Source organism: Mytilus californianus, unplaced genomic scaffold (genome assembly GCF_021869535.1).
Source record: "Mytilus californianus isolate M0D057914Y unplaced genomic scaffold, xbMytCali1.0.p SCAF_3, whole genome shotgun sequence".
In the NCBI taxonomy this organism is placed as follows: Eukaryota; Metazoa; Mollusca; class Bivalvia; order Mytilida; family Mytilidae; genus Mytilus; species Mytilus californianus.
The window spans coordinates 48,469,160-48,484,621 of NW_026262679.1; the positions used below are offsets into that span (position 1 = coordinate 48,469,160).

The 15,462-nt window shown below is 31.1% G+C and overlaps 1 protein-coding gene across 2 annotated transcripts in view; it reads left to right on the plus strand.

Moving 5' to 3' along the window:
• Positions 1–321: 321 nt before the first annotated feature.
• Positions 322–15,462, plus strand: part of LOC127734754 (thrombospondin type-1 domain-containing protein 4-like) — a 57,324-nt gene continuing 42,183 nt past the window's right edge. The window contains exons 1-2 of one of the 2 annotated variants that reach the window (XM_052244759.1): positions 322–836; positions 12,755–12,827. In XM_052244759.1, the coding sequence (XP_052100719.1) occupies positions 823–836; positions 12,755–12,827 (87 nt within the window). In that variant the 5' untranslated portion in view covers positions 322–822. Of the gene's footprint in view, positions 837–1,971; positions 2,020–12,754; positions 12,828–15,462 lie in introns of those variants that run through there. The other variant, XM_052244760.1, reaches the window with a different exon arrangement.

A 15,462-nucleotide genomic window follows, 5' to 3' on the forward strand; every position in this document is an offset into this window, starting at 1 on the left:
TTCGTTCCGGGTCTATTTCCACACCCTATTTAGAGGGGCGTAAAGGGGGGAGTATCTGCACGGAAGAACGCGAAATAAAATTGCCATTTCACGATGAACGAACACTAAAAAATATCTTGCACGTTGATCTTTTTACCGATTTCACGAAACACGGTGAATAACGAACCTTTTTCACGGCTGCACGTGAAATAAAAATGGCAAAACCCTTTACCACCCTCTATTTATATAAACCTACACAATTTTCAATATAAATGATATATATTACTGATACTATATATATAGGTAGACTGAAAACCTTCATTCTACCGTCAAATTAATTTGTATAATTCGCCGACTTGAAAGGGCACACCTTTTCTTTAACTACATTGTTCATTCATTAAGTTTACAAATACGCAAAGGTTATGCACAGCCTTTAGATGTAGAAAAAATCTTGTTTGATGACCTTTTTGACAAAGAATAACTTCATAACCTTTTTCACATTGTTGAGAAAGTTATAGTATGTTGTTATAAAGGGAAGTCTCTCATCCATCGTGTGTGCTGGAGCGTTAGTTAAACATTAAGTATTGCAACAGGCGTGTTGACTCTTCAACTTTCTCCCAGGATTAATACGATGTAACTAACTATTGGGGCGAATTTCATACTTTGATGTGGTACAATTCGTTGATTATAGGCAAAATAGTGTGTATAATATTTACTTTGACAAACATATTTCATACTTTGTGAAATGACTAAGATAAAAATTTTATTACATAGAGAACTAACTTGATTTTATTTTTGTGATTTTAATTTCGATTTTCGGATGTACATCAATAAAGACACAAAATGATATATTTTAGGTAAGTAATCTGCATATCTTTTAAAATAACACGTTGTTTAGATTTTATCTAATTTATTACCAGATCATACTTTTAATTCATGTTCGGAAAGAAGGTATTGAGGCATGTTATGTTAACAGGACATGTGTTATTTACTTAAATTTAGCATGTCTTAATTTGAACTTATAATTATTCTTGTATAATGATTTTCAAACGTGTTTTTGTTCCGATTATAAATATACAAATAAGTGAAATCTATGAAAAACTACATACATCCTCCTAGATCTTTGATAAATAGATTTTAAATCAGTTAATGTCGTTAAGATAACTTAAATTTGCCTTTTTGTTAAATAAAATGTTTAAATGTCGTTAAGATAACTTGATTTTGTCTTTGCATTTGTGTTATGGTCCCTTTTAGATACAAAACGCAATAGATATGAAAATTAAGGACACACACGAGACAAAATGAATTAATAGGAATTACAAATAAACACCAAAAGAAAGGCGCATTATTGACGTTCTTCAGCTAAAAAGTTACTGGGGGTTCTTTTACGATGAATCAAGACATAAAAGCTGACAAGGGGCAAGTGTGTTCCGGGAAAGCATCAACTTTTGCTCAACCCTATTTTTAGCTTGATTTCCAAACTTTTGGCCTTTAATTGGTGTTCTTCGTCTAGATTATTGCTGGGGGTTCTCCGGCGATGAAACATGAAATAAAACTCAAGTTGGCCCAGGGTATATTATTGACATACAGTATATTTCATATATACATTGTATATAATTTACTCTATTTAGATTTATTTCCCATCTCTTGGCTCTTTAATTGATGTTCTTCGTCTTGATAGTTGCCGAAGGGTTTTCAGCGATGATTTTAAAATGGTACAATGTTCAAGGTGGCTCATAGCATTGACTTACGCGGTATCATTTTCGATCTTTACTTCCAACTTTTAATTCTGACGTAATGAAGGTCAATCTATAAATTCATATCAAATACAAAAAAGGAAACGCTTTACTTTGATATACTTGTTGTGTATACATGGTCGTGTCAACGTTCGCATGTCAGTATGAAATAAATTATGTATCATGGAATCTAGTCATTTATTATGTAATACTTTCAATATATTCTACACAAATAGCAAAAGCAATATGTATTTTGGCAAACTTCGTTTTCTGTAACAGACGTTGAAAGCCTCAAATACAAAATGTAAGTATTTAACTGCGTAAAAAGAAAGCACTTTAAAGTCAGGTAGAGAATTAAAAAATGAAATTTATTCAAATCAATTATGATTAGGCAGTTTGAAAGTTATTATGTGTAAGTATATCAAAGTCTTTAATATGTCAGATTCATATTTTACTTTTCATGCTATTAATTTTTTAAGAATTTTATTGGTTTAGAATTTTTGTGGATTCGGTATGTCTTTTTAAAACTTGCTTAGCTTTAGTAGCGGACTCACTTCAACGACGTAATTACTTATAAATATATTTGTACCAGAGATCATATGTGATTGTCTGTCCCGAACGGCAATTTTGTCATCAACATTGAGCCTAGGGACATTTTAAAAAACATAAAGGACACTCCAGTTTGATTTTGCTATACATTAACGTTTTATGATGTTAAATTCTACAAAATGTCTTGATTTATGGTTTCATATTTTATATTCCTCAAATGGTAAAAAAAGCTATACGTCGCTTTTTTGTTCCTTAAAACTTCACATTTGTATACGCAGATTCTTCTTTTATTTTTGTTGTTGGTTGCTTCTTATGTAATTTGAACGTAACCAAACTTTACAGCATAAGCGCTGTTAAAATTGAAACTATCACCATATATATTAAAAGATACTAAAAGAGCAACAATAGGGTATAAAATCTCAGATTTTTATTATCTGTACGATTTGAATGTTTCGTTTTGCGTGAAAGTATTGATGAAGGTCGTACGCTGACCTATAGTTACTAACGATATTTGTTATCTGGTGGTTTTTTATGTAGTTTTTGTGGATCTGTCTATTTTTTCGTCGTCTTTTGGGTTTTTTTTTTTCTAGTCATGGTGTTGTCAGTTTCTCTTCGACTTATGAGCTTTGGATGTACACTTGGTATCTTCCGCATCTAATTACATGTGCTGTTTCGATTGATTTTTCGAAAAGTCTTGTGCCCTACATGTACTACGTAAACGTGTAAATGCACCGAGAGATCCGAATGATATTAAACTGTCACATTAGCAAAAAATGTTCATAACTATGTACGATGGTAGATATATCGTTATTAAATTTAAAGCATGTCACAAATAGATATGTTTTTATAATACAATGAAATCTACTATAACGATGTATACCATATCATTATACTATTATGATCTGTGCGTTCTATTTGTAATCTTTTGTTGTCTCTCGAGGCTCCCTTTAATCCTAGTTAAATAAACATGTACTCATTTTTTACATTGTACATATCAATCTGTGTTAAATATTCTTCTTTTCGATACATTAGATGTAAACGAAAGATAAAAGTGTAACTTATTCTATTTCAATATGTATGAATATGACTTACACATATTTTCATGGATGGAAACAATAATCTTGTGTTTATGAAAAAATCTGCAAACATTTATGCTAAAAATGTAATTCAAAGTCAAAGGCTTTATTTAAATACAATATTTACAATTTGATATTTGTAAAGGATCGAATTGAATATATAGCATATATGTGTTTGTATATTCTGGGCACGTTTTCTGTATTTATCATAGATTATCACCTGTGAGATCGAGTCATGGACTGTGAAGTATGCTGAATTAATATTTTAAAAATCAATTCCATTTTGATAAAAACCGTGTCTGCATGTTTTACATATTATAAATTAACATGTAGACTATTATATAACTTTTTTTATTGAATTACAGTTAAGTTTTAAATTTAAGTCAAGGGAATCCAAATGAAACATTTAAGTTTTCAATGCACTTAAGCTCGTATGTACATACATAAAATGTCGTAATTACACTTACTTTGACAATAAACATTTGCTAAATTTTATAAACGAAATATATAATGAACCTTGTAAAAGTGGGTTACCATAAAATCAAAAGGACATTAATTGGTTAACTTTCAGTTAAAAGTAAATAAAATTGTATGCACCTACATTGAAAATTTTAAGACCTGAAACGTGGTATATATTTTAATTGCCATGGATCCATTAATATATCGGGCATGTATTGAGCCGTATTTCTTAATTTAACGAATTAAAGAAAAATGAAATTTTAGACCCCTTGAATTCAAAAATTAAAATTTTTGTATAACTCTATGAAATAACATCTTTTATATGTGTTCATAAAATATAAATCTGTCAGAAATCCGTATTCATATTTTGAATTTTGAATTTCATATTTCGACTAGTATCTGTGTCTCGAATTTACTATATTGGATGGAAAAAATTCCAAAAACCACAAAAAATAGCCTCATCTTCAGATGTTGTCCCTAAAAAAGATATTTGCTACTTTGTCTAGATGTTTTATTCAGAAATGTTTATGTGGGTAAAATATGTTTTTGTGTGAGGTCTTGAATCATAGCTAATTAGTCCAAACACTATATGTGAAAATTGCTATTTTAGATCATATACATTGTATGTCAATTTCGACATGTGTATCACATTACAGTGATATAAGAAACAAAACGTATATATTATATCATCTCATTTACATATCAATAAAATCAATATAATTTTGAACGCTTAAAAAAATTTATTTTTGAAATTTTAGGGGTCAAATAATGGCTCTCTAAATTTATACTTCCGCCTTTCACTCGTTGATTTTTGCCTAGTTCTGTTCTCTTATTGTGTCACAACACAATGTTTCTGTAAATTTCAATCAATTCAAATGTCAATCTGATTTCAATACACAATACATCAGATACATATTAAACTTGTAAATCTTAAATGTGCTGTGAAAACACCCACCATCGTCCTTAAGGTTGATAAAAATTCAATTATATTTTGAAATATATTGATTATATATATAATGGATGGATCTGTCGTAGAGTTATCACTTGTTTAGACGTATTTATATATATATATATATACATAATTACTCTAAATATCGCACAACAATGTTAAATCTGCAAATTTGCGGAAGCAAACTTTGGTTCTTCTCTCGCCGGGATTCGAACTCATACTATTGGGAGATCATGACAACACCGCCTGCACTGTGTCCAGCGCTCTAGACCACTCGTCCACCTAGACTGAACTAAAAATTCAGCTTTCGGTGGCCTAGTGTTACCTTTCCTCGTCAGTAGAATCTAGACACAGTACATGATATATTAGGCATGAAGATGGAATTGATTGCAGATTAGCTATAGATTCATATATATATATATGAATAAAATGAGATATGGGGTGTAATGAATAAGCGAAAAGACATCAACACGATCCATGACAGAGAGATACGACAACTCAATGTTCTTTTTACGACTAAGTTTTCAATTTCTCATAAGAAATAGAAAATGGAAACGGTGAATGTGTAAAAGAGACAACAACCCGACAATTAGGCAGAAAACAGCCCAAGGCCACCAACGGGTCTTCAACGTAGCGAGGAAATCCCGCAACCGGAGGTTAGCTTCAGCTGGCCACTAAACAAAGACGCATACTAGTCTAGCGAAATGGACGCCACACTTAACTCCGAAACATACAAATCAACCAAAAAAAAACACACAAACAAGACTTATAAAGGTTCCTGACTTGGGACAGGCGCAAAAATGCGACCGTGTGCGCACAAAGTATAGAAGATATTCGGGCGTTTTCAATGACATATGTCTTTCATTTCTACACAGAGTGCAGTAAACACAATGACCGAAAGAAAGAACAAGAAATGATGAAAAATACACAACACCCCAAATCCAAATTTGAGTAGTACGTCAAAAACGATCATTCCAAAACTCAAAACGCAAACTGTTTTAAGGTATTAGCAAGTTCTTAACCGATTGTTAACGAAAGAGTCAGTTTCAACAAAACAAACATTCCAACATTATGCACACTGTTTGAATTATATCAATAAATAAAACAACACAAAGAACGAATAACTTATTACGTGAAATTAAAAGTTATGAATGCAATTAAGATGATGTAATTAACATATTTTACAGTGATACGTAGGAGGACCATATTGAAAAGTCTAATTTTGTTTTCTCTTTTTTGTCATAAATAAATATACACCTACTCTTTTTCAATGAAAGCATTGCATCTGTATTTAATAATATGGAATTGCAATTAATATTTTAAAATGTTAATATAAAATGGTGTTTGCTTTCTTTTAAAATGAATGTTTAACTTCTATGTAAAAACTACTCTTTATACACTGTCTATAACGTTACTATAGGTAGAAATACAGCAACTAATATTTGAGTGTAAGAAGCTATGTTCTATCAGTTTTTAGTCATCAACTGCAATCTCTTTTTCTTTCTTTTTTCTTTCTTTCTTTGTACTTGTTCCATGGGTTTTATTGTTTTGATACCAATATTTATGTATTAGATTCAATGCTTTAAAAAATTTATGAATATGCAGTGGTCAGTGTATGGGTGATTCATTGTTTAGTTGAGGTTTTGTAATATCGGCGGCTGGACGTCGCTTATACATTAGTGAAAACCGTTTGACCACATCTGGGGAGGGGCGGTAGAGGAGTATCATCCTGAATTCCCGAAAAAATAAAGTTTTTTTTTTTCTCGGATCCCGAAAAATTAATCATTAATTCCCAAGTCCCAATAGGTGTTAATACCGAATTCCCGCGAAAAAAGGCCAAATTCTGAATTCCCGAATAAAGACCCAATGCCGACGTTCCGAAAAAGGTCCATCCGCTCCTTACGGGAGTATTTCTTATCTTTTTGTTTAATAAAGTCGTTGTCAGTTTCCCTTTTACTTACGAGTTTTTAATGTCAACGTAGTATTTCCCTTCTTTTTTTTCTACAACAAGGATTGTAAAGAAAATTATAAATATTCTATGTTATAATTATAATAATGTACATGCAGCTACTGAAAAGCACAACCAATTATAATCATGGTTGACGGTGTATGAATGGTAATCATTTATGCTACATGTACCTATGTTTTCCATTCATCTCCCCGAATTACCTCGGTTTCAATACTAACGTTACTAATGCAAAATGCATAATTCAAAGTATAGTCTGGTTTGAGTACAATAGCTAGAATCACATGACGGAAAAATAGGTAGAGTAAACAAAATATTTACGCCTACAATTTGCATTTCTGGTATTTTTGTAATCTTATACATTGAAAATTGCATTACGGTGATAGATTAAATCGGTTATGCCTTGTTATTTTGAAGAGAAATGTTCTTCAAACAGGTGAATATATGCATAAAGAAAGCATGAAGCTGGTTATCGAAAGAGTCAATAAAATTAAGTCTCTCAAACTGATAAGACACAGTTCTTAGTATCTATAAAATACAAGTTTTATAAAACCTAATTACTATGGCATGTTTTGATTGCAGATACAATTGCGTAGTTATTTTTATAATTAGTATATAATCATATTTAAACGAATTTAAAAATAAGTGTATCAAACGGATTATAATAAACTTTAAGATACATTGTATTGTCACTATTTGTCTGCATTATTCAATTGAAGGTTGTTTAGTTTTGAGTACAAAAATCACACATGTTAGAAATGTATCAGTTAATAGAGCTGTCATATGGATGAACCTGGATAAATGATTACAGTGTGAACCTTCACTTAAAAACGAGAGCGTAGAGTAGGTTTGAAACTTCAGCCTTCCAGCAGGTTACCTGCAAAATATTTAAATATTTAGGTTTGAGCGTGAAGAAGGTAAATACAGAAAAGCGCTTTGAACGCACGAAATTTATAAAGTGTTTAATTCATTAATTGCACTAAATCACTGTCGAGTCTTTTTTTCGGATAAGTAATCAATAACTTACCAATTTATGACTAGAATTACTTGGATGCTGTTGAAAACTTAATAATAGGACTTCTTTTAACGTCAGAGTCTCTCCGCACACTTCTGAATCATTATATATTTAGGCCATACCAATTTGATTAATAGTTCTTTGGATTTTCCCGCTCCTGTTTTGGAGAAATTGACTTTTCAATAAAAAAGATAATTACTGCTTCCTCCAATTTTTGGTCCGCATGTCGCTCCAAAATTTTGTTTTCACATAGACGCTTTTCTGTTGCATATAATGCTCTTATCGTTTAAACGCACGTGTGATAAATCGATTTGTAAATAAAAGGTCAAAAATCGGGATGCCAACATGCAGTGCCGTGGACAAGTAGTTATTGAACACACAGTTATCCGAAATGTTTCTCGTTTTACCTTTAAAGATCTGTTCTAGGATGCAAAAAATAAAAATCTTTCGATGACCACAAACACATCAATATTTTTTAGAACCATCGTCACCCCCGATCCTTGTTTCAACAGACATAGACCTATCTATCTTTTGGAAGAAATGAATTGTAAATTCCTATGAACTTTTTATAAAATCACAGAAGTATTTGAAGTTGATGAAACCCCATATCCCCTTGTTAGTCTTTGGGCATGCAAGTAGAACTCTTCTGTTCACGGTTGTGGGGAATTTAAAGAGTTCCAACGAGACTAAGGTGATGTCGTATTGTGATTGGCATGCTCATAATAATTAGGGTTGTATAATTGGTTCAACCACTTCTAGTCAAGCTAAAGAGTTTTAAATGCATTACAGCTTCTAGGAGCAAAAGAAATGAGTATGTTGCTCAGTAAGAAAATTGCATGTGAATGGGGTGACAGTTATTTTAAGGGAATATTTTAATACATTTGGATCTACATGTATAGCAATATAACTATCTTACTCAGGATGTTGTTTTAGCACAAAGCAAGAAATATTCACCTCACTCAATATTTTGATCCTAAATATGCATAAATAGTTCCAACTGGATGTCAAGCAACAAATAAATAAAGGCAACAGTAGTATACCGCTGTTCAATAGTCATAATTCGATTAAGCAAAAACAAATCCAGGTAACAAACTAAAACCGAGGGAAACACATCAACTATAAGAGGAAAACAACGGAAAAACAGAAACACTGAACTACAACAATAAACAATCCTTACCATACAATGAAAACAACTATCAAATATCTTTCAGGGGCATTTTTTTGGATACATATACATATTTTAATTTTATTCAACATGTGTCATTTACCTTACTAACATACTTCCCCTTGTAAAACTGCATCTGCTATGCTTCCTGAATATATATATGGATTTAAATGAAAATTCACACAGACAAAGCTTACTTGAAGAAAATAACCAAAATTAACTAAACCACAGTGAGACAAGAAAGTCTGATATGGTACAGGCACCAATAAATCAATTTATATGCATTAGAGTATCTGTTGCTCCTCGGTTTTCTATGAAATAACCCAGTTATAACATGTACATAAATTGTACAACTTCTAAATCACATAATTTTATAAAAAAAATTGTTCCGCTCGCTTCAATTGTAGACCACTCGCCTAAAAAAAAACTCATTTTCAAGAAATATATAAAAACAAAAAAATTTCGCTCGCTCGCCCCATATTTTTTGGAGCTTTTGTCCGAAGAATTATTAATCAAATTGATGCCTTAGTGCATTTTTAGGTAGAAATATTTTTATTGCATCTAGCTTACGAGTTATGTCTTACATTTAAAATTATCGCCATTAGAAATATTACTGTTCGCAATTGTATACGGATCTTTAAAAATCGTCCTAAATATGCATGAAATATTTGCCGCTGGATGTTAAAAAAAAGGCAACAATCAATCTGTCAATTCATTGTTAAGGATGTAGTCATTTCAGGTTTAGGGATTTTTGTCAGACTCCTTGGGTTTTTTCCTTTGATATAGGGTAATATATTTTGCATAATATCACAATTTTTTCTATTCATAGAGGACTTCAATAGCTCATAAAAGGTCTTTTCCAAAATTAAAGCAGATTCTAGATTTATTTCTTACGATTTGAGACCCAAATAATGCCAATGCTTAATATAAGGTAAAAGCCCGAGTCAGCCTTTTCCCGCCATTTTAAAAAAATCAAATCTCTCGAAAAGGAGTTCCATAACTTATCAATATTTTTAGCTTATTTTGTTCCTTAACTAATGCTTTGATTTATACATGTAGTATCAATTTTAAATTCCAGATATTTTTAATTTCACTTGACTACATTCTTAAGTACACTCACATCAAGTTGATTTGGTGCAAGTATGTGTTATTTTTAACAAACATTTTCATTTGCATTACGTTTAACATGTATAAGATATATTATGCAATACGAAATGGATATATACATATATATAGACTTATATCAAACAACAATACAATGACAGTAAGGTATTTAATTGCCTTTAAATAACTGGAAATCAGAACCGAATTCTGTGTAATGTTGTAGGCCTATATTAAAAACGTAATTTTTGTGTTGCTATTATAGAGAGCATATAAATACTACGACAGTCGTGATTTAGCTTTTGATTTGAGGGTAAATTTGTACACGATTTCGCCTCTAAAACTGTACACCATCGCGATATTTAACAAATAAATTATCCTACATGGATTTAAGGGAACTTGATGTTAGAAATATACCACATCAAAGTGTGGGTATATGTCACGATCTACTCGAACTACAAGCAAATTCGTTCATTATTAACAACATTTTGTGAAGATCGTAGACCATCGTATGGTGTTAAGAACTGGATGACCAGTTTGATGTTAAATTAATGTAAATTTTTAGTAGTTTAAAGGTGGCATTGAATTGACATTCTTCTTCATACCAACGACAGTAAATACCATTTCTACTTCTGTGATCATAAAACTACAATACTACTGAACAAAGTTAAAATTTTAATTGACGGTTTGATTGCTTTTTCTGACAAGGGAGCATTCAGGTTATTCTTAAAATTCAGCAAGGTGTCATTAATTTGTGTCATCAATAATTTTAGATTCAATGTTAATATGGACGTACTAGTAAATTGGCAGGCTGTGTATTTCAAAAGAAGCATATAATACACTTAAGATTTCACTAAGCAATTATTCGGGCATTTTAATTATATTATTAACATTGTACTTAAACTGAATTGAAACATCTGAAAACCAACAATTGTCGGATCTCGTTATAAAGTACTACAATAATTTTTTTCTATAAATAGTACATGAAATGGAAGTACAAGTAAATTGGCAAGCTATGTATTTCAAAAGAAGCATCTAATACACTTAAGATTTCACTAAGCAATTATTCGGGCATTTTAATTATATTATTAGCATTGCATCTAAACTGAATTGAAACATCTGAAAACCAACAATTGTCGGGTCTCGCTATAAAGTACTATTTTTCTATAAATAGTACATGAAACGGCAATTGCCGAAAGTATGTACCAGTTAAAGCGCAGTCATCTGTTATAATTAGTGAATTAAGGGTACAAATATTTATTTTGACTCTGAGTGTTCTTCAAATTCTCCCATTTACTACTCTTTCGAACAACTGAATTAATTCTGCCAGAATCATTATGTACAGAAACAACTACATTATATAACTTGTTGCACTACGAGTACTTAAGGGAGAAACAAATCTTCAAATTAGAAGAAATTGATATGGCTCATCTAAAAGGTAGACATTATTGGAAATTACGTAATATCAGGTAGAAAAAAATACCTGATTTTTATGCTTTCACTTAGATTTTTGATAAAGCAGTGCAATTCGATCAAAATTTCAGTGTAGTTAAGTAAAGAGAAATTGATTTTTAATGCTGAAGGAATAGTATACATGTATGCATAGAACCAGAAGCCAAATTAAATATTTTCAACTGTCACTTGGATACATCTATTAGTGGGGAATGAAATGCTATTTGTTGAAGCATCGGCTACAGTAACTATCAAAGCATATAGAATTCAATTTGGCTGTCTGTTCTCTAATCTCTTTTTAACACTAAACCCAGCAAACCAAAAGCGTTTCAAGATTGACTCTTTTGAAAAGAAAAGAACCAATTGTATAGGGTGGTGTGTAAAATACATGCTTATAATTATTACATTATTTACCAAAATCAATTTTACTGTATTATACTTGGGGGAGCTGGGGTCGTTTTAATTTGTTTAGCCTCTCATATATATCGTTAACTGAATATCACTGACTCATGGCCAATGGATTGAGGTAAAACAAATGAAACAATGATTATCATTGAAATATGACCAAATAATTAGTCCAATGTAAATAATTTAAATGGTTCTGATTTGATACATATATAGTGTCTAATGAGAGAGGTTGAAAACAAGTATATTTACGTTACGTTTACACTTCAACTCCACTCCAACTCTTAATATTTCAGGAGGTATCCAACAAAAGTGCCAGGGAAGGCGGATTGTTAGTTGCAAAAATTGTATTGCCTTAAATCTTTTGTTAGAATCTGTTAGCAAGAGCACCTTTGTATATTAAACTTTGATTTATGTGCTACAAAGGGAAGATTTTAAATAAAACCGCATCACATTTTATGCCTGTACACAGCAGACTATCTAGCCGGCTATATAGCTGGCAGTTGTAGTTGTCTGCGTGCTTTCTTTCCAAGACGCGTTGGTGTGCGATGTAGTCAGTGGGGTTCTAATATGTTTGGGAAATCATTTAATATGTTACCATTTTTTCATACAGATCTTGCACTGTTAATACGTCACTTTGCTCAGCTAATGTTGTTACTTTTATAAAGACTTGTATTTTTTTCTATTTTGTATAGAAAAAGATACTCAGTAAATTTGGAACCTCTATTTGTCAGAGTTACATTTTTAATATTTGACGACATGGCTTTTTGAATAACGAGTCATGATTTTTTACTTTTTATTCTTAAATATCATTTTCTTATGTTATGTATATTAAACTCTCTACGGGGAATCTCCTGAGTTCCATTTAGTAATACACAACTTACGTTTATTATATTTTTCAGGTATAGTTTTATGTTAGTTTATATTGGATGCATATCTCTTCTTTATGTGGATCATACAGAAGCAAGGAGAAAGGTAGGATCTGACGTATAAATATCTTAAACTTTACTTGGGTGGATTAATGCTACATGTAGTTATTATTTTGTTGTTGCTCACTCAATTTTGTCATTATAACGGAACTATAAACAACTTTCATACAAGTGGGAGGTTTCGCCTAGCTATAAAACCATGTTCACTCCACCATTTTCTTCGGGAAACACCTGTACCAAGTCAGGAATATAACAGTTTTCTTTCAATCGTTCCGATAGTTAATAACATTTAATCAGTTTTTTATGGACTTCCCCTTTCTTATCTTGAGTCCGGTATATTTGTTATACTTTTTTAATCTTAAGTTTCATTACATGTTCCTATTTTTTCTGAACGACGTTTTTATCAATGGTCCGATGGTGGCCCATATCACGATATAGTCTCAATTACTATCTAATATGCCTCCCATGATTAACCCAAAAAATGTTTCTGGTACACAGAACACAAAGTTAAGGACTTACAAATTGGTTAAAGTGTTCTAGTTGTTTTTCCTGCATATCGGTCAAAGTAAGACTCCTATAATCCATTATGTAATAAAATAATTTTATAATATAAGCCTGATTGGTATCGTTGATGAGTTTATTTTTATACCAATTCTTGCTGACAGATTTTATTTTTTGTCATTTACATTTTCTTTGGGCTCTGTGTTCATGTATCAAAGTACACATATTAATTTTTCCTTTAGTCTTTACTCGAAAATGGTCTGAATTTTAATGTTTAACAAGATAGTAAAAACAAAAAGATTTAATTGCAGATTTTCAGTTACGGACTAAAACTTTATCGTTTATTTTTATATTCTTAATCATATCTTATCAAAGTGTATGTAATTGTGATATCCATTCGTATTTAGATTTGCTTGTTCGTCTTTATAGCAAGGATTTCAATGACTATTTAAACTATCTTGAATGACATTGCATATCCCATAGCCCACTTTGTGTGACTGTTTATTACATGTATTTGTTTCCGTTGAACTAAATGTATAACATGTATGTAATATATTTTAACACATTATGAAAAATCTTTACATGACTGAAAGATATACATCCTTATTACTATTACTAAAGGGGTTGACGTTCAGCAAACATATATTATATTTGATACATACCAGTTATTCCATTCTATTCATTAATTCGTCTTGGCAGAGTTCGTACACTTTTAAAATTTATTGGTTCTAAATTTATATGAATGCAAAAAAAAAAAAGGAAAATTAGCATACAATTATCATATGGACTCCTAAAAGTGTAAAACAATCTAAATATAAGTCTTAAATCCGAATACAACTCCTATAAAGACAATTCAGGCGCTTCATTGCAAATACATGTAGGCTGGCTGACGTGTTAAAATGCTTAACACGTATTGCTTTGCACTCAATTTGACAAGTTCATGAACACTTTGTTATGTAAAGTTTCACGTTATGTATACAAGCAGGGTCGTCAAACCATATAGAATTCACTTATATCATCGTTATTTATACCATTATAAAGGTAATTGAATATGTATTTTTTGATAATCTGATAGGATTCAAGATTTCGTTTTGTAGTTCGAGGTTGGTGACAAATTTATGGGCACCTTTCTTAAAGATATTCAATAGATACACATCACACTATCATGATATTACATATTAACATAATAATAAAACAATCCGTCAAACCATTTGTATACATAGTTCAGACGATGAGTTTATCTTAAAATGTAAATAAAGTCTTCTGTTTAGAAACATTTTCAATTTAATATTTTTATAAGTTTTTACCGATCGCCTGTTCAAATAGATTATCATGAACTACATTGAGGTTACATATTTCGGTGGTAAAATATCTGATACGCCGATTGCATCTTTTCATCGAACCATGTAACAGAAAGGACCAAAAGTTTAAGTTATTGAGAAATGATTGAACAATTTATCTATTTCAACGTTGCAGAGAGATAATCATCAATTGTTTCTTCAGGAGAGATCGTTATGTTTGATAATTAAGGCTATAACAATGCCAATCTATCTCTTATTCTTTACATGTGCTCGCCAGTTGTTGATATATCTGTTCTTGATCTTCATAATTCCATGTTAGAAAATCCTAAACATAATAATAAAATGCATATTGTTGAACAGATAAGATTCGTATTTCCGGGATAATTTACTTTGTTTAATGTTATTGTAGCTGGAAGTTATAAAATTTATGTCTTTGCTTGTTGATTTGTAAACTATTTGGATTTGAAATTAACGCCCGTAATTCCTCATGTTCTCTACCTCTATGAAATGATCATAGTTTTATATTATTCAAAACAAGATATCTTTTGGTTTCAGTCGTTGGTCATGATGTTTTATCCTATATCTCCTTTGATTCAGTTGACCAGGGGCTTACTGTTTCAATACTTGTTACAACAGGCTTTGCTAAATTTTGAAACTTTACAAAATGTACATACTTCTCACTACTAAATCGATTTTGAATTGAAACGGCCGTTTTGATCAGAACCGATCTTAAAAAGACTTCAAAATAAATTGGGATGTTCAACCATTCATTCGTTTTTTATTTGAATATATTCACGGGGGTAAATCAAGCTCTGTTCAGACAATTCGCTTGCAGGCAATAAAGATATGGCCAGTCTATTTGCTGACCGTTCAGTAGAT